This window comes from Chenopodium quinoa, unplaced genomic scaffold (assembly GCF_001683475.1).
Source record: "Chenopodium quinoa cultivar QQ74 unplaced genomic scaffold, ASM168347v1, whole genome shotgun sequence".
In the NCBI taxonomy this organism is placed as follows: domain Eukaryota; kingdom Viridiplantae; phylum Streptophyta; class Magnoliopsida; order Caryophyllales; family Amaranthaceae; genus Chenopodium; species Chenopodium quinoa.
The window spans coordinates 538,893-564,877 of record NW_018743327.1 but is presented as its reverse complement, the minus strand read 5'-3'; the positions used below and the strand labels follow the sequence as shown (position 1 = coordinate 564,877).

The 25,985-nt window shown below is 36.1% G+C and overlaps 2 protein-coding genes across 2 annotated transcripts; both read right to left on the bottom strand.

Moving 5' to 3' along the window:
* Window positions 1–2,842: 2,842 nt before the first annotated feature.
* Window positions 2,843–5,173, bottom strand: LOC110737442. Its single transcript, XM_021917805.1, has 2 exons — window positions 3,459–5,173; window positions 2,843–3,374 (listed from the first exon to the last, which is right to left on the bottom strand). Exons 1-2 carry the CDS (start codon window positions 5,171–5,173, stop codon window positions 2,843–2,845), a joined length of 2,247 nt encoding a protein of 748 aa, XP_021773497.1.
* An 8,158-nt stretch (window positions 5,174–13,331) lies between these two features.
* On the bottom strand, window positions 13,332–24,850 carry LOC110737360. The gene is made up of 8 exons (XM_021917712.1): window positions 24,344–24,850; window positions 23,625–24,248; window positions 17,548–17,645; window positions 17,362–17,438; window positions 15,225–15,282; window positions 14,975–15,065; window positions 14,829–14,891; window positions 13,332–14,091 (listed from the first exon to the last, which is right to left on the bottom strand). The coding sequence occupies exons 1-8, from the start codon at window positions 24,413–24,415 to the stop codon at window positions 13,480–13,482; spliced, it is 1,695 nt and encodes a 564-aa protein (XP_021773404.1). The 5' UTR covers window positions 24,416–24,850; the 3' UTR covers window positions 13,332–13,479.
* Between the last annotated feature and the right edge of the window lie 1,135 nt (window positions 24,851–25,985).

Sequence of the window (25,985 nt, the reverse complement as noted above, 5' to 3'; positions counted from 1 at the left end):
CATGCAACAAGTAATTAGTGACTACATTGAGAGTTTTGCCCAAACCCTAGAATTTAGATTACTCACAATCCATGGGGGTTAAAGCAATTAAAGATTTCAAGCAATTCATGAACAAATTCAAACTAAGGATTAAGCTAATTAACAATCTAAAACATGCAAGAACTAGCAAATAATTAACAACAAAGTAAAGAGAAGTAGAAAAGATGAGTAAGAAATGGTTACTATGAAGCTTCAAGGTGAGCAACAATGGTGGATTTTGTCTTCTACAATGATTGAATTTGAATAATTCCAAGATAATAATTGAGAACTAACTAATGATTTGAGAATTTAATGTTCTAAGACTACAAACTAAGAGAAAAGCTCTAAAAAACTGCATACCCCCCTCAAATGAGCTCAAAAGGGGTATTTATATGACCCCCAAATAAAAAGGACGGAGAAAACAAGGAAGGAGTTCGACTGCAGGTCTGCACGGACGTGCCAGATTTGGCACGGACGTGCAAGGCTAAGCACGGCCGTGCCAAGTTTGGCACGGACGTGCAGAGGGGGCAGAATTGAGGCATAACGTACTGCTAAGAATCGAGCAGTTCCGCACGGACGTGCAGATATTGGCACGGACGTGCAGCTACATCTGCACGGACGTGCTTAATTTGGCACGTCCGTGCAGGCCTTGGCAGAATGTTCTGAGTTTCTGGAGCACTCCTGCACGGACGTGCAAAGTCTGGCACGGCCGTGCACCCTCTTCTGCACGGACGTGCCAGATTAAGCACGGCCGTGCAGGCCTTGGCAGCTTGCTGAAGCTTTCTGGAACCTCCTGCACGGACGTGCAAGGTCTGGCACGGCCGTGCAGGGTCTTCTAAGCCCCTTTTTTCATCTTTTCTTCTATAATGCTCCTTTCCTTGGCTTCTTTCATCCATCTTCTTGCTTCTAACCTCGGCTTTGTATCCATGGGCTCCATTTGGTCGTTCTTTTGAACCTAGAATCACAACAAAAACACCAACAACCCGTGAAGCATAGGATACACAAAAATTGCATAATAATAGAGTAAAAAATGAACCAAAACGCAATTTTTATCAAGTAAACTAGGTTCAAAACACCCTAAAATCGTATCAAATAGCAAGTTATCAAATCCCCCCAAGCTAAGCTTTTGCTCATCCTCGAGCAAAACAAAAATGTCAAACCAAAGGAGGAAAACAAATTGCTAATCATCAATCCAAGGAGAGGCAACAAGGGGGAAGCATACATAAACAAATCCGCATGGTGACAACCATCATCACTTTTAGCACAAGTGAGAAGCAATTTAAACCTCTAAGTCGCCTTAGAGGACGAGTTTTTATCTCGTGAGGGTTTCCAATGAGTTTGCCCCACAACTCACGCAGTCCACAACACATCGCCAAAAATCGTACAAGTTCAATTTTTCGCCCAAGCAACTCATCGAGATATGAGACACAAGCAAGACAAGTGAGCGACTTTCAAGAATTACCAATCATACAAATGTGCACATGAGTTGGGGGTAAAGAGGAGGACTAAGCAAGATTGCACTAGGATACTTCTTTAGACCTTATACTAGTTCATTAGAGCACACCTAGATATTCCAAAGTTTCAACAAGCCCTTTTTCGGTTATAAAATCTCAAAATGCTAGTCCACTTACCAAAATGCACACCCAAGGCCTCTTAACTACACTCTAACTCGGGAATTTCATAAGAAACAATGATGTAAACAAGGTGTGGGAGGCATCCACTAGTTGACCTCTAAAGAAGAAAATTTTGATAATTTTCGAGAGTCTCCCTTTTTATTCATTGTTCTATGCTCTTCTTTTCTTCTTCTTTTTTTTCAACTTTCAATGCTCTCGCCTCTTTTAACTGTGAGCGGCTCTTTCTTTTATTAAGAACATGTGACTTATTATGCCACTTATTACACATGATACAAATATAACCAATTCCCTAATAGAGTTTCATTTCGGGGAGGAAAGGAGGCACATTAAGGGCACAAGGGACCGCAATTCAATTCAAACATATCCTACTTTAGCGAATTAGACAATATCCTATAATGGGTGTGCAATTGAGCATTCATTGGCTTTCATTTCATATACACTAATGCAATCAAGATTAATAGACCTCTAAATGACCCCATCTCTTGCATACACCCTTCTAAGAGAACTAGTACTCATCGCTCAAGAATCAAGCAAGAAAAACATATAAGCATTGTCATTTGAGTCTCAACCTTGGGAAATTTTTTTTTTTTTTTTCATTTTTCAATTTTTTCATCATTTTTTCTTTGAAGAGAAAGCGAAAATATTCACATTACTAACTAGAGAGGGAACACTAATATTCACATGACAAGAGGTTTGGATTTCAAGGAAGCTAAATTGGATTAAGGGTCTTGGATATTAGGGAAATGAAACAACCAAAACAAACGCAACCAAACAAACCAACATGTCAAGAAGGCATGCAAATGACTCCCCCCAAGTTATCATAAACATTGTCCTCAATGTTAAGCAATAAAAGCTCATAAAAAAATTAAAAAAAAAAAAAAAAAAAAGGAGAAAGAAGACTAACTCAAGGATCGGGTCTTCTTCGACGCTTGAACCTCCTTGGTACCTTTGTTCCTGTTGGTTGTTATTGGAAGACATGCACTTTGTGCTGTTTTTTTTTTTTTCTTTTGTTTTTTCTTTTTTTTTCTTTTCTTTTTTTTTTTAAGTTAATCCACTACAAAAATATTCGGGTTTCCTCCCGGAAGCGCTTCATTAACGTCACTAGCTTGACGACATTGCGCTATCCAAAATTAGGGAGGGTCAAGGCACACCTTTTTTACCCATCTCATTGTTCCCACACACTTGCCATTTTACTTAGGCAAAATAATCACATTGCTATCATCACTAGAATTGCAACCAAACATCTTGTCTATCAACTTGATCTTGTTTTTCTTTTTCTTCTTGGCCCTCTCTTTCTTTTTCACCTCCGGAGCATGAGTCGATTCATCTTGTAACTCCTCCATGTCTTCTTTCAAAATATTAACCAAAACATCAACCCGATGAACTTGTTTAACCATGGGGTCATTCAACGTTTCCGGAAATGAGAAAGAGATTCTTTCATGCCCAACATGTAAGATAAGTCGCCCTTGTTTCATGTCAATATTAACACCCGCGGTTTTCAAAAAGGGCCTACCCAATATGAGAGGAATTTTGAAATCCTCATCCATCTCCATGATTACAAAATCACAAGGCACAAGAACCTTCCCCACTTGAATTGGGATGTCCTTCAAGACTCCCAATGGGACTTTAATCGAGCGGTCGGCTAGTTGGATTGACATTTTGGTGGGGCTAATCTCCCCAAGATTTAATCTTTTTGCCATAGAGAGAGGCATAAGGCTAACACTAGCCCCAAGATCACACAAAGCATTTGTTGATTCAAGATCTCCAACCTTAACCGGTATAGCAAAATTACCGGGGTCACCAAACTTCTCGGGAAGCTCATTTTGAGGAATAGCACTTATCTCCGTTGGAAGAGAGATAGAATCACTCTCCTCAAGCCCACTCTTGTTAGAAAGAATATTTTTCAAAAACTTTTCATATGTAGGCATTTGAGACAAAGCATGGAGAAGTGGAATGTTTGATTGAAGTCCTTCCATTTCATCAAGGAACTTAGAAAGTTTCTCATTTAGCTTCTTCTCTATCATTCTATGAGGGAATGGAATATGAGGCTCATATGCTCTCAATGGAGCTTGACTCTTCACTTCTCCCTCATCTCTCTTTGAGGCACCCTCATCACTCATTTTTGACCTTCCTCTCGCCTCCTCACTCACTTCATTTTCAAACTCACTTTCATCTACCCAACTATCTCCCTCATATCCCTTTTTGGCAACATTTTCTCTCATAATTGGAGTTTCATACCCCCCTTCCATAATCAAGGTGATTGATTTCGCTTGCTCTTTTGGATTCATTACCGTTGTGCTTGGAAATTGACCACCGGGGTTAGAGGTGCACCCAACTTGTTGTGCAATTTGAGATAATTGACTTTCAATCATCTTGTTGTGTGCTTGGAGTTGTTGAATTGAGCTACTAACTTCCCCATTGATCTTGATTTGTTGGGTCATGAAGGTTTCCAAAACGGATTCAATGTTGGATTTTGGAGGAGGAGGGGCTTGATTGTATTGGGGTCTTTGTTGGACATTTTCTCTTTGATTGGGGTGGCGATAGGGAGCTTGTTGTTGTGGAGGGGGTTGATTGTAAGGAGGAGCTTGGTTGTAATTGTTTTGAGGAGGGGGAGCTTGATTGGGTTGTTTCCACCCAAAATTTGGATGTTGTTTCCAACCTTGGTTAAAAGTTTGGGAGTAAGGATCATTCCTACCAAGTGAAGCCACATGCTCCGTTGTAGTGTTGCAATAGGATGCCAAGTGGTCATTTCCTCCACAAGTCTCACAAGACATGACTTGTGGGGAGGAGCTACCGGGCACATTGTTCACTTGATCTAGCTTTCGAGCTAACATATCAACCTTTGAAGCAATAAGATCTATTTCTTCAATATCATTCTTACCGCCCTTCTTGGGTTGACCTTGCCTTTTATCACCTCCATAAGCATAATGCTTAGCCACTTCCTCAATCATTTTGTAGGCCTCGTCAACCGATAGCTTTTTAAGGCTACCTCCGGCTCCCGAATCAAGGTTGGCCCTTGAGGTAGGAGTAAGACCATCATAGAAGCTTTGCACTATGATCCATGAGGTGAAACCGTGGTGAGGGCATGCTCTAGTATAATCTTTGAACCACTCCCATGCTTCACTCAAAGTTTCATCAACCTCTTGGTTGAAGTTTGTGATCTTTCGTCTTAATTCAGCGGTTTTCTCGGGAGGGCAATACTTCCCAAGAAAAGCTCTAGTCACCTCATCCCAAGTACTCAACGATCCCTCTTCAACCGTTCTCAACCAATGCTTTGCTTTTTCTCGAAGGGAGAATTGAAACATGTGCATCCGAATAAACTCTTTCGAAATGTTGTTTTGCTTGATAGTTGTACACAATTCAAGAAAGTTGTCCAAATGAGCAAAAGGACACTCATAAGGACTACCCCCAAATTGATCGCTTTGAATCATGCGGATGAGTTGAGGTGAAAGCTCAAAGTTGTTTGCCCGTAGTGGGAAGACGTATGCCACTCCGAAGTTGGAATGCGTTGGGGTGGTCATAGTCTCTTAACAATGGTTGAGGAGGATTCTCTCCCATGTTATCTTCGTCGTTAGCTCCAAAAACCTCTTCCGGATCGGAATCCGAATATACAATGGAAAACTCGGGTGTGCCTTGCAAGAGTCTCCTCACGTTTCTCAAAGTCCTATTTAGCTCTGGATCAACGGGAATAAATGGTGATTGCTTACTCTTTCGTGTCATGCAAAGTCAAACAAAGCTAAGAAAAACGTTAGCAATGACTATCGCAAGTTAAACACACATAAACAAAAATTAAGGTAAGAAAACTACTATACATATACACACATCTAGTCTCATTCAACAATAATACATTCAATGTGACTTTGCCTCCCCGGCAACGGCGCCAAAATTTGATAGGCCGTCGTCGAGCCTACCAAAGATAATAATTCCTATCTTGGTCTCACTAACAATAGTAAGGGTAAGAAAGGGTCGAACCCAAGAGAGGCGTTGAATCAACCACCGAGTACTACCGTTTAAATAAGCTAAATGAATTCTAAATTGGGTTGGTTATAAGTAACTTCTTCTAATTCAATTCGACTAAAGCTAAGAGAAGGTTAACAATATTTAGAGGAATCTAGGGCTTGGGTTATACCACTCAACTTCATCACAAATCACAATTAGCATGCAACGATCAAGGTAAATTAATGGGATAAATTAGGGGAAGTCATCTAAAGCACCCAACTACTCTCTCAAGCTAGAGGGATTACTTGAATCATGAATACAACCTACTCTCGTGGTTACATAGCATAAAACAAGTGTTAAAGCATAATCACGATGACATAAACATTCCCTTGACCGGTAATCCCTATTCTCATGGCATTTCGGGTCAATCAAGCATAAGGGAGCTAACTCAAGTTCATCTCTCGATCCTTCGTTGAGAAAGCTTGGATAAATAGTTCTAGCAATGGCCATATACAAGAACTAAGCAATTAAACCACTTAAGCTCAACTAATTAACATCCCACAACAACCAAATTAGCACATGCAACAAGTAATTAGTGACTACATTGAGAGTTTTGCCCAAACCCTAGAATTTAGATTACTCACAATCCATGGGGGTTAAAGCAATTAAAGATTTCAAGCAATTCATGAACAAATTCAAACTAAGGATTAAGCTAATTAACAATCTAAAACATGCAAGAACTAGCAAATAATTAACAACAAAGTAAAGAGAAGTAGAAAAGATGAGTAAGAAATGGTTACTATGAAGCTTCAAGGTGAGCAACAATGGTGGATTTTGTCTTCTACAATGATTGAATTTGAATAATTCCAAGATAATAATTGAGAACTAACTAATGATTTGAGAATTTAATGTTCTAAGACTACAAACTAAGAGAAAAGCTCTAAAAAACTGCATACCCCCCTCAAATGAGCTCAAAAGGGGTATTTATATGACCCCCAAATAAAAAGGACGGAGAAAACAAGGAAGGAGTTCGACTGCAGGTCTGCACGGACGTGCCAGATTTGGCACGGACGTGCAAGACTAAGCACGGCCGTGCCAAGTTTGGCACGGACGTGCAGAGGGGGCAGAATTGAGGCATAACGTACTGCTAAGAATCGAGCAGTTCCGCACGGACGTGCAGATATTGGCACGGACGTGCAGCTACATCTGCACGGACGTGCTTAATTTGGCACGTCCGTGCAGGCCTTGGCAGAATGTTCTGAGTTTCTGGAGCACTCCTGCACGGACGTGCAAAGTCTGGCACGGCCGTGCACCCTCTTCTGCACGGACGTGCCAGATTAAGCACGGCCGTGCAGGCCTTGGCAGCTTGCTGAAGCTTTCTGGAACCTCCTGCACGGACGTGCAAGGTCTGGCACGGCCGTGCAGGGTCTTCTAAGCCCCTTTTTTCATCTTTTCTTCTATAATGCTCCTTTCCTTGGCTTCTTTCATCCATCTTCTTGCTTCTAACCTCGGCTTTGTATCCATGGGCTCCATTTGGTCGTTCTTTTGAACCTAGAATCTCAACAAAAACACCAACAACCCGTGAAGCATAGGATACACAAAAATTGCATAATAATAGAGTAAAAAATGAACCAAAACGCAATTTTTATCAAGTAAACTAGGTTCAAAACACCCTAAAATCGTATCAAATAGCAAGTTATCATCATGCCACTTATTAGTTAAAACTGAAATAACAAATAATTTTAAAATAAAGACTATGAATTCGTGTCGAAGAAAGTCATAAGATCTAATCCTTTCGAACGTTGTCCCTTTTGTCGGTGGATTTCTTGTAGCTTGAAGGATCGAAATTAGAACCATTTGACTCTTCCATTAGTTCAGGTGACTCAGGTTCAGGTTCTACTTGTACAAACTCCCCTTCTTCCTCCTCATCCGATGAAATGTCTATTATTATTGGAGTTGGAGGTGGATTTGGATCAGAAATGTCCATAAGTGAACTATTACCCTCTTGTTGATCTCCATTCTCTGCTTGATCACCCCCTGACGAAGAAGAAGAAGAAGAAGAAGAAACAGAATTTCCTGGTTGTTGATTAGGAGGAGGATTGTTCCCTACTGGGTTATCATAGTAGTAGTCAGGGTAGGGAAGGTGTAAGTGTTGACAATGAGCTTTCTCCACCCTTACGAGATATTTAGTTAAGAAAATATAATCTGGATACCACTGGCCATAATAGTCTCTGTATTTATGGTAATTTAGGACATCTCCTGGAAGGTAAAAATCAAAAAATCTCTGTTTGACAGCAATGTAAGGGGGCTCCTCTGGAAGACAATGGACAATCATTGCCGAAATACGATCAGGGGTGTCATAAACTTTCTCTCGTAAGACATTGCTCAGGTAGGAACAAAAGTATCTGATCTTTTCTACAAAGTCATAGGGGTGTTCATTATTTTTCTTTACAAGAGATCCCATTTGTGTAAATTTGCTAGGAAAGATTGGCATCCTGTAGAGAGAAAGGCTTAGAAAAGATTTCCCTTCCCTAAAGAAACAAAATAAAACAAATAATACAGTCTTGTAGGAGATTAAGTTCGGTGTCCAATCATACAATCTTTAGGGTTCACATAGAATAATACACATTTTTCATGCTTTTATCAACAAACACTAGTAAAATCACATGCTTGATCACTCAAAATAAAATTATGAACATAGGGAATAATTTAAATCTTAGCCTATATGCCCTTTCTTTCTCCTACCCAAGCTCACCAACATGTTAATAAAAGCTTTTAACACATAATACTTACCTCAATCCTAGCTTCCTGCAATATATAAAAATAAAGAATACATATTTACCCCCTAAAAAAAAGAGAGCCAAAATTTTCGGCCCTGATAAAAAAAAATAATTTTCGACACACAACAAAAAAAAAAAATTCGAGTGTTCTAAAAAAAAAATTTCGGACCATAAATAAATAAATAATTAAAAAAAAAATTCGGCCCTTATATATTATTATTTTTTTATAAAAAAAATAATAAATATATATATATATATATATATATGTATATATATAAAAAAAAATTAGAACAATTAACGTTAAATAATAGAGTATTAATATCACAAACACCATAAATTCTCAATTCCATACATAAACCTTAGCATGATACTACTTGTAATTGATTGAAATCAACCTAACATGATTCTACATCATCAAGATATGATAAGTACGCGTACGTACCTTGAGTACGTTATTAAAACTGCCACGACTAGTAGAAATCGCTTACTTCAAAGTCTCCTATACATTAAATCCATAATAGAGTATTAATATCCACTCTAAACAAATTTCCAGCAATATATACTATTTTAAAACCCTTCATAATTTAATTAAAATAAGCTGAAATTATATTTAAAACACCATAAATTAAGTCCCAATTAATGGGTAATTAAAATTTCTTCAAGAAACCTAATATCAAGTGTTCTACATAAAATTCCAGCACTTTATTATAATTAAAACTTGCTGTAATTTGGTTTTAAAATACTTAAAACAAAGGCCTACTCTATTATGCATCATAATCTTTCAATAAATCATGAATCAAGAACCTAGGGTTCAAAAATTGGGGCTTTTTAATTAAAAACCAAATCTGAAAATTAATTAACACAATTACAATAACCAAACATCAATTTTAAACCTCCAAACTCATAATTTATAATTAGACTATATCATAGATTGGTTTTAGGTAATAAAGATTTGATTTTTTTAAAAAAGAAAACCTTTTTTTTTCCGGCAAAACAGGGTTGCCGACAGCAGGGGGTCGGCGCCACTGCCGGTGGCTGCCGGCTGGTGCTGGTGTCCGGCGGCCCACCGGTGGTGGTGGTGGCTGCCGGTGGTGCTGTGCGCGACAAGAAGGGAAGGGAAGGAGAGAGAAAGAAAAAAAAAAGAAAGAGAAAAATAAAGAGAAAAGGGAGAGAAGTTTACCTTGGGTTTTCTCCACTCTGGGCAACGTTGAATTGCCTCATAAGAGGGATATTTATACCCCTTCTCTATCTCCCCTTTTACCCTAAACTTTCCTCCTTTAGTTTTTCCTAATCCCTTCCCTACTAAAACTTGTTAAAAAATCATAATTTCTTAAAATAAAACCCCAACTTCTATTAATTAAATAATTAAACGACCTTTCCTTTTGTAAAATATTCCCAATTTACATGGGATAAATAATTAAAACATCATAATTAAAATGCTAGAGTTATTTAAATACCCTTATAAAATATATATATTAAATAAAATACGTATAAAATGTATGTATATTAAATAAAATACGTGTAAAAATACGGGATATTACAATAAAAGTTGATATGTCTATTTTATATAGTAATTTACCCCCGTCCCTTGGTCATAATTAGGAGTATTTTTGGCTCTTTAGAACCGCTTTTATTACTAATATGTGCTTTATAGTGTTTTAGTAGTTTTGGTATGATTTTATAGTAAATTGCATATTTAGAGCATTTTCTAGGAATTATTGGAGCACTAGAGGATATTGACCATCTTTCATAGCCCAAGGCCGGTTAGAGCCTCAAACCGGTGATTAAGGGCTTGACATAGAAGAGTTGCGGCAATGGACCGAGTAATTAAAGCCCCGAAGAGGAGATTAGACTTTGGGCCGAGTTATTAGTACAAACGGAATTCCAAGCATTGCCCAAGACACCGCCCGATTGGGTGAGCCCTCGCCTTGAGGCACGCCCGACCGGGCGGGTTGGAAGACCAAGGATCTGCCCTTCGCCCTATCTTGCGCCCGGTCAGGATTCATGAAGAAAAAGGCGTGCCTCACTGGGCGCGTGTTTTGTAGGATGATTTTCGACGAATTTCACTTAGTTTCTAATTAGGATTTTTAAGCTTTGTATAAATACGTTTAATTTTGTTTTGATACATTTATCTCTTTCATTAGCTAAATTCTCTGTTACTTAGTTTTAAGCTTAGACTTCTCTCATGTTTTTCTCTCTACAACTCTTGGTTTATACAATTCATTATTTCCGTTTATTTTGGTAACGATCTCTTCCTCTTTTATTTTCAGTAATTTAATTGCTTTGATTCATCATGTTTTGTTTAATTGTTTTGATTAGTTTAGATTTCATTATGTGTGAGTAATTTTATTTCTAGTGTTTGTGGGGATCCATAAATAATATGAAGGGGTAATTTCTTATTGTTAATTGTTAATGCTTGATTAATTTCAATTCCTATTGATTGATTTAATGTTATGCAATTAGATTAGGCCCGGTTTAATTGTATGAGTTATGCAATATTGATTCGTGATTCGAGATTCGAGAGATGAGAATTGATGTTTAGGCTTTGTTTCAATAGGCAGGTTAATTTATAATAAATGGTTAAGTCAAGATTCGAGAGATGCGATTTAATACTGGTAGATTAATTCTGTGATTGTAATACGTAGCGAAAGCCCTTTATGATCTGATTAATTGATGCATTGATAATTGATTATTATATTTTATCTGGAATATTATTTATTGGTGAACCTATTCCCTAGGCTTTTATTAATTGATTTCTTTCTACTTTATTCTCCCTATTTTAATTCCTTTCACAATTTGGTTACTTAATAATTTAGATTATTTTAAATAATTAGGAATAAATCGACTTGTTTCCCTATGGTGACCCTACTTCCCTATCTACTTTAGTTAGAGGACTTAGGTAATTCGTTTGATTAGGACATATGACTTTATCCTGTCAAAAGTATAATACCCCAAACACTCATTTACTAATGGAACAAACTCGTTATTACACATATTAAGGTGCTACTAAAAAATCACTTTATCTTCTCTCGACTTTCTCTCTTATAAAAAACACGTTTTCAGAATAAATGTAATTGGTAAGAATAAAGAAAAACCCTAGCTTAGCCTCCTCTCTCTCTTCTCTCTCCTAAACTCTAGCCTCCATTGTAAATTTTGAAGGGGATTCCATCGGATTTCACCGATGGAAAGCCCCAATCTTTATTTTCTTTTAAGCTTTTTGTTTATTAGGTTACAATAATAATGTCTCCTTTGAAATAAAGGGTATATCTCCTTCAAAAGACAAGGATTTTTCGATCTTCTTCGAAAGACAAGGTTTTTCAGACTCCTTCGAAAGACAAGATTTGTGTTTAATTTGGTCTCCGATTGTGCGGGGCTACGATTGATTATTGCTCGAATTCGGTTTACGAAATCAGCACAATAATTAACTTTCTCACAAAATTGCGAAGCGACGACGGATCCACTCAAAAGTTGTATGAGTCAACAAATCGAGAATGTGCCGAATTGTTATATTTTTGTATTTGGATTCTTAGCTTTTCCCCGATTAATTCTTGTTTGATTTTGTTAAATTCGTTTTCATTATCATTAATTGTCAATTGTAGATGTCGTATGACTTTGTTTAATGAAATTTAGTGTCACTTAAGACTTTTTTTCAAAAAAAAAAAAAAAAAAAAAAAAAGGGGTGGACGAGAACAAGAAGCGTTCGCCAACTTTGATAGACATAACATTGCAAGCATTGATCGTAGGAGGGGAATATTCTGATCCTAAGGGTATTCTTTAATTTCTTGGCACTCTCAACATTCGTGTCATTATCATGTTGTTTAGGCCAAAATCTGACCGCCAGATTCAACCAGGTTCAATAGGACAACAACTAGATTAATAAATATGCAAGTGATAGTGTAGGTTCAATGAATGAGGATGAATAACGTACGAAAAAAGGAATAAAGGGGAAAGGGAAGAAGAGACACAAGATGACGATGCAGAAAACCCCAGGAATAAGGGTAAAAACTGCGGGTGGCGTTGAGTCCACCAATCTACTAGTTTGAGAATTAAGTACAGTTACAATGCAGATTGTTTTTTGATTTAGAATGAATCTGAAATTTGGTTGCCAATTGCTAATATAATGCCTAAGGCTCGTATCTTGTCTTTTTACAATGGTTTTTCATCCTATTTATAATAGGAGAGCCTTTTGAAGTCTTGTAACAGCTTCTTTGATGATTCTTTGAAAATCGGAGTTAGTTGCCAGGTTCATGCCACATTCTTCATGCTCTTATCCATTATCCTTTGACTTGTTCTTGGCCAATAGTTAGTTGGAGTTTTTGGTTTCTATATTTATGGAACTTCTCTTGACTCATTCAAACTTGGATTTTCTTAGAATATTCCTTGGAAATATATTCTGGTAATCTAGTCGCTGACTTCATAGCAACATGTAACCTGCAATCTAGCAACCTGCAGATATCTAAACCTGTAGTTAACACATGTTGTACTCACGGAGCATCTAGAGCCCCTAAACCACAAACCATGTTTTCTTATACATGGAGACTAATACATGTTCTTTGCGTTTAAACTATTTATTCTTTGTTTTTTTGGGTTCATATTCTTTCGTTTCAAGCCTTGTATCCTTTACGAGTTTGTGGTCTTTTGTATTAGCCCTTGTGGCCTTGTGCCTGTTGTATTTATTCATGTTATTTGAATTTGCTCTTAGGTTGCATCAGGGTGCATAAACCAATAATTGGTATGCCCTTTACTTCTCTTGGTTCATTTTCCTTATGTTTCTCATTACAAATTCATAATTACAATACCAAATCATTATGTGACGCTTTTTTTTTTTTTTTGGTAACAAACACAAACACCTAAAAGGACCAAGAAAGAAACTGGAGATGACGCTTGTGGATATCTCCGGCTCATTGGCTGGCAGTTCAGACGCTTTGTTGTTGCTGCCATTGAATTTACAAGCTATAGCTTATAACTATAATCAAATATCTATTTCACCTTGAATATTAGCTTGGGTCAACCAAACACAAAAATACAAAACCTTAAATTGAGATTGTCAAATGTGGTCAGGAGTACAAAAAGTACATATAATATACAATGTCACAACAAAAATACTTCTAGTCTGTGATTTCTCCCTCTTCTTGAGGGTCAACAACATCATTTTCACCATCTTTCCCATCACGAGTGTCTTGGTCCTCATCATTGCTGAGCTCTCCCTCGAGAATGGAAGACTCATCTTCAATGGCATCGCTCTCAACTCCAATTTCCTTGACAATAACCTTGGGGAAATTAAGAGGTTTCTCAGGCCAGTCCCTGAAGAAAGAATTGATGACCATAAAACGAAAAGCCTGCAATAGACGACTCTGATCTTTCTTTATATCAGTGCTCAAAAGCTTTTGCAAAAGTGTAGGTTCCTTGACACTCAAATGAGCCTTTGGTGCATTATCACTCTCCACCCTTTGCCTTTTTGCAAATCGATCATGCTTCTTAAATGAACCATCATCTTCTGTGCCTCTCTTTGTAGTAAATCGATCTTTATTGTCATATTTTCCCCCTTTATCGAATCTATTCTGGAATCGCCCATTATTTTGGAAGCGTCCCTTGTTCAATGGCCTTCTAGATTTGTCCCTCCCATGAGACTGGTGCTCCGGATCTATCAGATAGTGGGATGGAATTTCTGGAACTTCAAATCCCAACTCAACTTGCTTTGCCAATACATCCTTTAGTTGCTGCATTTGCCAACAAAGAAAATGAGAAATCAAACTGCAAGTAAACGGTAACAGTGACCAGATTAACATGAAAATATATTAAATATCGCCTACATGGAGGTCATAATTACATGCTGACCCCAAGCAAAGATAACTATATATCAAATGATTATGTAGTCAGAAAGCTTGTCAGTATAATGCAGTTGATTTGAAACCTCCAAACATGTGCAAAGTTTTCATGGTAGACCCTAGAGTAGAACAACCCGAATCTGGTACAAACAGACAAATACTACAAATTCAATATTGCAGATTGCAAACACAGCACAGTTCAAGCATTGTTAACTTCCTTTTTAATCACTCAGAAGTGAGTCCAAGGTGATATGAATCCAGTCTACATTAGTTATGCTCTCTTAGTATAACTTGTGAAGACCTTCCTCCAAATAAAAAATACTACATTGCGCAAGAGGTTAGAAGCCCCTCTTTGCAAACATGAGACAATTCCAGCATTTCAATGATAGACATTTTTTTTCTTTTCTCCAGATTAACAGGAATTTTTTATGTTTATGAAATAACATCCATCTTAAAGAGTATCTATAACACATACTTTGTATTTGTCATAAAGAAACAATCCTCGAGATAGTAACTATTGAATGACATTTTTGCACCACGCCATATCCATATCCAACACATCCATGAGAAAATAATAGAAGCAAACCCTATAAAAGTAGTCAAATTTTAAATAAAAAGGAAAAACATACCTGACGTCGTAACTTAGCGTCTTCATCTGCAGCATCAGCATTTGCTTGCTTTTGTGCCAGCTTCTGCAAATAACAGACCAACCCTTGAGGAAGTGAGATAAAGCTAATCAACAGAAAGCATTCAAATCTGGGCACTGTAATCTAACCTTTTCCACATTGCCTTTTGAAGGAAAATTTTTCTTGCGTTCTTCACGCCACTGCTGAATTTCTTTCTCAGTGTAGAACACAGAGAGTGACCTATAGTTAAAGTAGAAGGAAATACCGCAGATACAACACTGTCAGAAACAGAAGACTGAGTGAATCTACACAGTTCTAGGCTTCTAGCTATAGTGGTAAAGAGTAGATTGATTTTTCATTGTTATGTAATAAAAAATATACAATTGTATAACCAAGTACCTTTTCTTTCCACCTTGAGATTGGTTTGCAGAATCATCAGAACCAACATTTTTAACGCCTGCTTGCAGAAGAAATGAAGAACATCATTTTATAATACAGATCCGTAGATCCACAGATTTTACACCAAAGAAAATCAAACAATGAAACAAAACTGTTTGCCAAGGCATGCATGTATTGGCAAGCAGAATGTTGCCATAAGAAAGAATAATTAAGACCAGATAAGAATTAAAAGCATGGAAAGATGATTCTATTTCGCATTTTTAAGAGGAAATAATATAGAAGACAGCAGTTTTAAGATCCTAAAATTCATACCATCGTTGCTGAAGGGAGGGTTAGCCAATGGCATCCATCATATACATAATAAATTCTAGTCACTTACTGCTAGACTGCTAGCCATTCATTATTAGTTAAGCAAACATACAACTATACAAGTTCATGAGTTGCAGATGGAAGAGATTCAGAAGTTGCTATTGAAGTATGGCCAAGCAAGGAAAAACTTACAGGGGTTTATCAAAAAGAAGAAAAGACTTACTAAAGAGAAGGCACAGCAAAAATAATTTTACAACACATGGAGAAGGGTACCATTACACTCCATTCAAAGTAACTTTGACTCTTATTTAGTTTACATGAACATTTTAGACACCATTATGACATGAGTATGAAAACCTAATGACCTAATCTGACACCTCGATTTTTACCATGGCATGCAAAGGTTCTTAATTTACATGCCTGTGCCTGAGTGACACAGGTAGGTTGTGGATGAGAGGCATAGAAGCATTGGTTATGTAGATCAAGCATAGATGACTTACTGCAGCAAGTGGAAGATAGGATTCCATGGAAGCATAGGTTTCTCAGACTTAAACTACTTATGGCATCTCCAAACGGCACTTCTTAAGCTTTCTAGGCTTTTAGGGGAGATCCTAAATTATAGCTTGTCTGGCCTTGTCTTCTGTTTTCCTTGAGCTTAGTTTTTTAACAATCTACCTTATTCCACTATCATGATCTTTTTATGTTTCCTTGTTATTTCTATTCACCAATGCTTTTTACCTTTGGCACCTTACTAAAAATACTGCTTATTTAGGTTGAATACTGTGATAGCTTTTCTACTTCAGGGACATTCAAAAAACTATCTCTAATTATACAACATTTGAGCTACTAAGCTGCATATTCTCACCTTCTATGGATCCTACTTTACAAGAGCACAATATATTGATGTTGTTGCTACTGCTGCTGCACTTTCTGCACCAGTCATTAAAACATTTGGCATCATTGGTCCTATTATCCTATATCATCATCTTGACTTTAATTTAATATCTATAAATACATGAAGCTAGGTATCTATGTTATAAATACAAGCTATGGGAATAAAACTATGCCAGATGACGAGGACTTCGGATATCAACATTTAATTCATTAATGATTATATCTAACATACATGAGCTATGTGCCAGAAATTAACAATACTCTCTCCTTCTTGAGCTAGCAAGTTCTTATAAAGATGACATGACCGACAACAGATCGTTCCCAAATAGAAGACTTTAAAGATATGCTAAGATTTTATAGAGCATACACAGGCTATATATAGGATTTCATAATGTGCTATTACATGCTCTGAAAACTTTATTTTATTCATTGGCTTAATTCTGCTACATTCCATAACACATCAAAAATGGAGAAAAAGAATTATTTACTAATTGGTACTGAGACTAAGCAATATCAAATATTCACAATAAGGCTTATATCAGTAGCAACTCAAAGACAATTGTTCACGTGAAATTATGAAATCAGTCTGGGGCATCTTTTTGCAACATAATCAATATAGGCTCTGATATAAAGAACTGTATTAGAGTGATCAGACGATGTTTTTTTTCTAAAGCAAGAGAGCTACAGCTTCACAAGAAGCTTCAGCCAGCTTCAGGTAGTAACACCGAACACTTCCAGATGTTATGTTACAGCAAAATGTTTTCCATGTGAGAGAAAGGGTTCAATTTCAAAAGGCCGATCAATCCAGCCAAGCTAGCCCACTAGCTGATGATTTTACCAGCAAACATGGCTTTACCCTCCAAAACACAATGACTATTGAGTTTAGCACAGGAAAAACACCACATAGCTTTGTAAGCAAGAATAAGTTAAAAACCTTTTCCTTCATTCATCTTAGAAAACTTTAGTTTTCCTTTTGGATTATGCATCTGCCGATCTTGAGACTTTTGATTTCTGCAGTAAGAATTCAAAGTTAGAGACAAAATTAGAGCAATTATATTGCAAAAAAAAAAAAAAATAAAAATAAAAAAAAAAAAAAAATAGCATAATAAATACAGTATACCTCCAGTTAGATGCTTCTCTATTAGGGTTTACAAAACTCTTATTTTGATGATAATTTGAGTTTGGAATATGCATTCCTTGTTTTTGACCATGATTACCCTGCATAATCATCACAGAAATCAGTCCAGTGTCTAGTATTCTAGTCAAGATGCAAAACCAACATAGCATGATCAATATGCATACATCATGCTGGGTGGCAACAGAGCTATATCAAGTACTACAGAACTACTACAGAACTATATCAAGTACCTTGCAGATGCAAGACAGTCATGAGTGAAGATGTATGCACTTCTCCAACGAAAACAGAAAGATTATGCAACTGATCCCACAATACATATGCAAGTAATGCAACATGTCAGAGAAATAAAAATAGTGAAAGGAGAAGATAGAAGAGAATTAAGGGAAAACTGAATACATGATACTCCCTCTGTTTCTAATTGTTGTTCTACCTTACATTTAAATTTACTTCAAGTTGCAGTTTGCTTGGTCTTTTTTAAAATCTTTCCTTTAAAACCAGTATTTTTCTCCATTTTTATCCCCATACACCTCATCAATTGGGTCCAATGTACCTCCACTAACTCTTCCTATCCACTACTTAAGTGATTATTTACCCAAATACCCCACTTTACTAAATGTGTCCACTTTTCCTTAGTTTCTTCCCATATGTCAAATAAGAACAATATAATAATGGAATAGTAATTTGATGCACTTAAATTATTAAATCTAACAGTTTTTGGCTTATTTTTTCTTCATTTGATCTTCTCTACATATAGCCTTCCGAATTCCTTTGTATCTCTCCTGTTTAACAACTCTTTGTCTTCTTCCCCAAGCTAATTTTAACAGAATAATATTGCAATACGCCAATACCAATAGTATTCTACCCCCTCAGGTTAGTGCACTATACTATTACAACATACTACAAAATGTGGAGACAAACAACCATTTTTACAAACACATCCTCTCTTGCTCTCCAACATAGACCTATTTCAAAGTAACCACTGCAATGACCCATAATCAGCCCTACTGCACCAAACAGAAACAAATTACAATACCACACCATCAAGCGAATGCAACTCATTCAAGATCTAATACTGCTTAAAAATTGAATGGTATCCTACTTCCTCTCTGAATTCCACCCTTTGTTCAATTATCTGGGTACAACAAACTATTGAGCAAGGAATGCTGAAGCAGGTAGGCCAGGATCGGGAATAAGATAAGCAGATTCATGTTTAGCTTTTTTGCAAAAGAAGTGGTCGTAGATCAACAAGTCTGACCACATAACTGGTAGGTAATAGTGACTTACTTGATTTCGATTATTGGTCTTTCCAACCAGTGGCTTATTAGAAAAACTAAATAAGAATAGTATTTTGGAGCATATTTCACTTATAAAAAGAGAATCATTCTTAAGGCCTAAATAAATTTAACTAATAAAAGAAGGTAAATGTGACTTCTTATAATATTGTTCAAATGAAGAAAATTATATCGGTCACTCATCTAAAGGATGAAAGCCATAGTAGGGATATTTAACAGGCCTTATTGGAAAAGCCAGAAGTGTTACTCTTCAAGAAAGTCAACTCCTTAAAGTGGAGTCAATAGCACTCTAGAATGCAATTAAGCTAGGAAAATTGAAGTGACAACAAATGTAGGCTATGACCAAATACCACTTAATCTAACAAAATCTTGAAATATGCAGATGGTGCCATACATACCATAATGATTTTTATTCATTTCTAGAGAGTAAAAGAGGGAGAAAGCACCAAAAATTCAATCCGCCACAAAAAATAAATAAATTAAATTAAAATATATTGATGACAGTATATAACTATTATTCGAAAATAAAACTCTCCAAGTTCTGTTGGTCAAACCTTCACAAGTTCAATTATAGAAATCTTCTGTCTTGTGAAGGCACGTGAAAGAATGAGAGATTGAGAGCTAGCAACGTGGAGCGTTCTTCATTCTAGAATAGCAACGTGCCTTCACGAAAATCTCCAAACAGAACTTGTGAAGGCATGCTGCTAGCTCTCCAGAACAATGAGAGCTAGCAACGTGCCTTCAAATCACAAGCTCATTCCCCAAGTATAGAATTATTTGGGCAAAAGATACAAGTTCTCTACTCAAGCCCTGCCAGGCAGCCAGTACATCCTTTCAACAAACTTTATCAAGCTCATGAATATTAAGACCATGGAGTAGAAAGACTCTATTCTAATTCACAATGGAAAAAGTTAGAGATATAAAATATCAAAGATGCTAGGGTGTAGTACGAGGTAAAGATAGTTCTCCTTTTTCATTTCTTTTTGCCCGGATACATAAGCCAGTTAAAATCAACAATATTTTTTGAAGAAAATATTTTTATCGTTACTTCCTCCCCACTCCTCCCAGTCATTACCAGTAAAGCAAATTCCTTAAATACAGATGAGTAAAGTTAGGAAAACGTTCCAGTAATCAGAGTCAAAATTTGAGGAATCAAGAGCATCCATGATGACAAATGCTCCTGTGCAAGCACAGCCTCTGTGTGCAACTGAGTAATTGACAAACCTAGCACCACGTTCATTCAATAACGTATTCGCTTCATAATGCAAGTTAATCTAACTGCAAGAAATTACCTATAGAATTTTGCACTTGTGCATAAAGCCTAGTACATACAAGCCTAAGTCGCTTCAATTAACTTTGCAAATAGCTATTAGAGAGAGCATCGGTGATGAAAGAATGAAGGCTCAATATGAGTAAACAAAAGTAATTAAAAAAATAATAAAAAAATAGTCTCCTAAGACTCCAATTACAGAGAATACAAATATCAAGAGTGTTCCAAAATTCCTTTCCCTTTGGTCTCCAAAATTAAGCTTCCCAAACTTATTAACCTCTAATGGCTCTAAAATCTTTAAGACCAATCTCACAAGGATAGTACCAAAAACAACTTCATCAACACCATCTGTAGTCCTTTCAATATGATATTCTAGAATGAAACTTGATCACTTTCATGATAAAATCCTATAAACCAAACATCTGGAAAGAATATAACATACAACACCTTCATGTAAATGCCTTTTATTTTTCTTTCCTTGTATTTAAGAGGGGAGACAAGGAAACTGAGACTTCAAGCTAGAGCTCAAAGATAGATAGTTTTCTTGAGCAAATTCCATACTCTCAAAGTCTCAAAAAATAAAGAGGGAAACAAGTTAGGCAAAGTGATGTGAAAAACTTCCACCCTCCCTTTTCCAGTCATATGAAGTCCTAGAATTTGGAAAATCTATAAGATTATATATCAAACTATAAGAATAGTATTTTGGAAATTCGGAAACTTCATGCAAACAAAACGGAGCATATTTCACTTAAAAGAGTATCATTCTTAAGGCCTAAATAAATTTAATAATAAAAGGTAAAAGTGGCTTCTTATACTATTGTTCAAACGAAGAAAATTATATCGGTCACTCATCTAAAGGCTGAAAGCCAAAGTAGGGATATTTAACAGGCCTTATTGGAAAGGCCAGAGGTGTTACTCTTTAAGAAGGTCAATTCCTTCAAGTGGAGTCAATAGCACTCAAGAATGCAATCAAGCTAGGAAAATTGAAGTGACAACAAATGTAGGCTATGACCAAATACCACTTGATCTAACAAAATCTTGAAATATGCAGATGGCTCCATACATACCATAATGGTTATTATAAATTTAACTCTTAATATTACTCCTTAAAAGAGAGTAAAAGAGGGAGAAAGCACCAAAAATTCAATCTGCCACAAAAACAAATAAATTAAATTTAAATAAAAAAATGAAAATAGAGAATTATTATTCGCATACAAAATTCTCCAAGTTGTAGCCTGGAATTTTCAGACAAAGATTGGCTAAAAATCTTCAATTCTCATGGTGGAATTAGACCTTTTTAGACCTGATATGATAACAGATGTGGCGATCTAGGACAAGAACTAGTGGGGATCTGATTTTCTGAAGATTGGTGCATTAGGAAGGCCATGGAATGGAATGGTGGTGCTGCTGAGCTAGAAGAACACGAGGCTTTGATGTTAGGATGATTATGCATAATAAATGTTGATTTCTTAGCACATAAGAAGTAAAAAGATAAGGTTAATAAAAGTAAAACGAGGAAGAGAAAAGGTATGAAGGATGGAGGTGGTTTATTAATTTCTTGAACCAATAATCAATGAAATTCAAAATTGTTTCTCTAATTTAACTAAACAGAATGGAACCTAGGAGAGTCAAAAGAATAAGAATAAACATGATTGGAAACGAGTTTGAAAAACTCCTTCCAATGATTAGTTAACACTCATGAATATGAGACCTGGTAACTACTTGGTTTGAGTCAGAAATACACTTTTTTTGTTTTGTAAATAAACACCCTAGCTTGTATTGTTTATGCAACGTGCCTGCACTAGCTCATTCCCATGTATAGAAATCTTTAGCCAGAAGATACAAGTTCTCTACAGTATTCTTTTCTTCTTCATTCAAGCCCTGCCAGGCTGCCAATACATCCTTTCAACAAACTTTATCAAGCTCATGAATAAGACTATGGAGTAGAAAGAGTATATTCTAATTCACAATGGAAAAAGATAGAGGTATAAAATATCAAAAAGATGCTAGGGTGTAGTAAGAGGTAAAGATACTTAAGTTCTCCTTTTTCATTTCTTTTTGCCCGGACAATACATAAGCCAGCTCAAATTAACATTGTTTTTGGAAGAAAATATTGTTATCGTTCCTTCCTCCCCACCCTTCACTCCCCCCCTTGTCATTTCCAGTTAAGCAAATTCCTTAAATACAAGTGAGTAAAGTTAGGAAAAGATTCCAATAATCAGAGTCAAAATTTGGTGGAATCAAGAGCATCCTTGATGACGAATGCTCCTGTGCAAGCATAACCTGTGTGCAACTGAGTAACTGACAAACCCAGCACCCACACATTCGTTCAATAACATATTCGCTTCATAATGCAAGGTAATCTAACATCAAGAATTTATCTATAAACTTTTGCACTTGTGCACAAGGCCTAGTACATACAGGCCTAGGTGCTCCCAATTAACTTTACGAATAACTATTAGGGAGAGTCTCGATAATGAAAGAATGAAGGCTCAATATGAGTATAAAAAATTCTTCTGTCTCCAAAGACTCCAATGATAGAGAATACAAACATCAAGAGTGTTCCAATATTTATTTCCCTTTGGTCTTCAAATTTAAGCTTCCCAAACTTATTAACCCTCTAAAACCTATAAGACCAACTCACATGAACACTACCAGAACAACTTCATCTACATCATCTATTGCCCTTTCAATATGATTTTCTAGGATGAAACTTGATCAATTTCATGATAGATTCCTATAAACCAAAAATCTTGTAAGAATATAACATAGAACGCCTTCATGTAAATGCCTTTTATTTCTCTTTCCTTACATTTAAGATAGGAGACAAGGACTGAGACTCCAAACTAGAGCTCAGACATAGATAGTTTTCTTCAGAAAAATCCATACTCTCAAAGTATCAAGGAATTCAAGAGGGAAACAAGTTACGCAAAGTGAAGTGAAAAACTTCTACCCTCCCTTTTCCAATCATATGAAGTCTTGGAATTTGGAAAATCTATAAGATTATATATCAATTTATAACTGAGTATATACTCCTCCAACATAGCACGTAAGAGGAATATCCTAGCTCTAAAAGAGTAACACCAAGTTTACAAAATTTAAACATAAAAATAATAACAATATCACCAATTCACCATAAGCAACATTATTCTTATTTGGTTATAAGCCATCATGAAGATATTATATTTAATAGGGTTGCTCCTGAAACACTAGCAAATCTTGCTCATTGTCTACCTAATATGGCTAATAAGGTTTTTCATTCTCAACTGGATGAGCAAAAGCTGTCGTAACTTCAAGTCCTTCCCAATTATTACTTCACTAATGGATAAAATGATAACAAGTCATCGATTTCATGAATCAAAACACAAAATTTACTTATTCTCCGCGATGATAATCACAAAATACTTAGGACAATGCTATATTAACAAAGAAAGCAACAGCATAAACACTTTACAGGAATTCAAACGACCATGTTCACAAAACACAATCATACATACCTGAAAATTGGGGGACTGGCCATGAGGATGAGATGAAACAGCGGGATTTGAAGGCGGAACAGAAACATTCTGCAGCAGCTGAGGAGCTACAGGCAGCTGTTGACTGAAACCAGCCTGCTGTAAACCACCATTAGGATGGCCAAAACCAAGCTGTGGATTAGGGTTACCAATAAAACCGGCATTTTGCGAATTCATAGCCTGAGCAACTTGATTAGCACAACCTAATAACTGAGTCAAAGCATTAACTTGAGAAGGATTCAACATTGGCATATTCCCAAGTTGACTCATACTTTGTAATTGATTTTGCCACCCAAACTGTCCATTATTCCCAAACAATTGATTCAGGTTTCCTTGACCCAAATTACCCAACTGCCCATTTCCCGGAAACCCGAAAACATTCAAATTCTGCCCAAAACTATTTGGTGAAAACCCAGAATTAGATTGAATTTGTTGAGCTGAATTACCCAAATGACCATTGAAATTGGGAACATTCATAAAACCAGGGGGAATTTGAGCATTACCATTACCCAAATTTGGGTTGTAATTAGCATTGTTGTTAACAAAACCCATTTGCGATTGCATTTGCATTATATTAGGCAATAAATTACCCGTATTTCCAACAACCTGTAAGATTAAATACAAACAATAACAAGAAACAATCAATTAAACAATTCATGGGTTTCGTCGAAACAAGGGAATGAAGTTGAAGGGCAGGTTACCTGTTGAGGTGCAGAAGTACCAGAAACTGAAGAAGTAATCTGGTTAGAGGCATGGTGAACAAAAGGGCGCATTTTTATTTGTTGTTGTTAGAGAAGATGAAATAAGTTTCGAAGAAGGGTTTTGGGGTTTAAGAGGAGAAAGTTGGGTGTAGGGTTTTAGAGCACAAAGAGATGGTTAATCTTTACAAGGTACTCCGTATTCCATTTTTTTTTTTCTCAAACTTTAAATAATCCCAATTTTCAATTAGTTTGCAATTATTTCAACTTTCACTTGTGCTTTCTTCTAACAATCCTAAATCGGTCGACAAAAGTCAATGACCTTTTATTTTAAGTTACCCGACACGTGTTAGATCATGATTAATCCAAAAAACAAACAAACAAACAAAATTCAAACCACTAGTGGCATCACCTCTAAAGCCCCACCTTCAAAACCACCACCCTCCCCTGCTACACTACCAGAACTACCGTCGAAACCGCCCCCATTCCCTCCCCCCACCCTCGAAACAGCCCCTTGTGGGGGTTAGGGAGGGAGGTCGAAATTGTGGCAGTGGGGATCAAAGAGGGTGGTTTGGGGGAGGAGGATGGCTGACTGGGGAAAGAGTGGCCACCAACGTAAGTGGCTGGTGGTATTTTTTTCCCTTTTTTATTTTTTAATTTAATTATATTTATTTTTAATTAACATGTAACATGTGGCAAATAATTTTGTTTAAAAAAAATTTTAACCTTTTCTTCGAGTTATCCGTAAACGGGATTGAAGAAAGAAAACGCAAGTGAAAGTTGGGTTTACTGCATAATAATCAATAGTTGGGATTATTTAAAGTAAATTGGTCAAAGTTGGGATTATTAAAATGAATTTTTCCTTCTTTAATTGTAACATTTTAACCAGAACGATTTTATGTGATTGAGTTTTTTTTTTAAAAAAAGGGTAAGAAAAAAAAACATTAGGAACCACTCCTCACAATGGGAAAAAAAAAATAAAAAATAAAAAAAAATAATTATGTGATTGAGTTGAATACTTTGGTTAAAATATTACTCTCTTAATTCTTGCATGCATTTTTTTTGCCCCATTTTCAATATTTGGTCAAACATAAAAAACATTGACTATAAATTTCAATTGATGCATAAAAGATAATATAATTAGGCCAGATCTTATTGAATTCTTTCATTGTATATTTTATTAATATTAAGTTTTTATAACTTTAACGGTTATGAAAATTTAAATTTATACGTTTAAAGACGTGTTTTAGAATCCCCTGAAAAGTTATATAGGTAAAAAAAGAAAAAAAAGATGGAGAGAGTATTTAAGTGGGGTTTTTTAGGAGTTGGGCCAATATTTAGCACAATCCACCCAAATGTAAATTGCAGCCAAGATTAACCTTGTACACGTCCAAGAATAAAAAAATGGAGATGGAAAGAAATATAGCAAGATGAATTAAAAGAAATGTAACTAGACAAGGCAAAATCAAAGTAAAGAATATGCAAGATCAATGGACTTCTTACTTTATGTTCATTTATATTGTTTATTTAGTCTATTAGCTTTATCTTTGTTACTATTTCATTAATCTATATTGAATTACTTCTAGTTTGCTTATAGTGTTTTTGCAAGTCTTGATTATTTAACTCTTCAATCCTTAAGCAAATT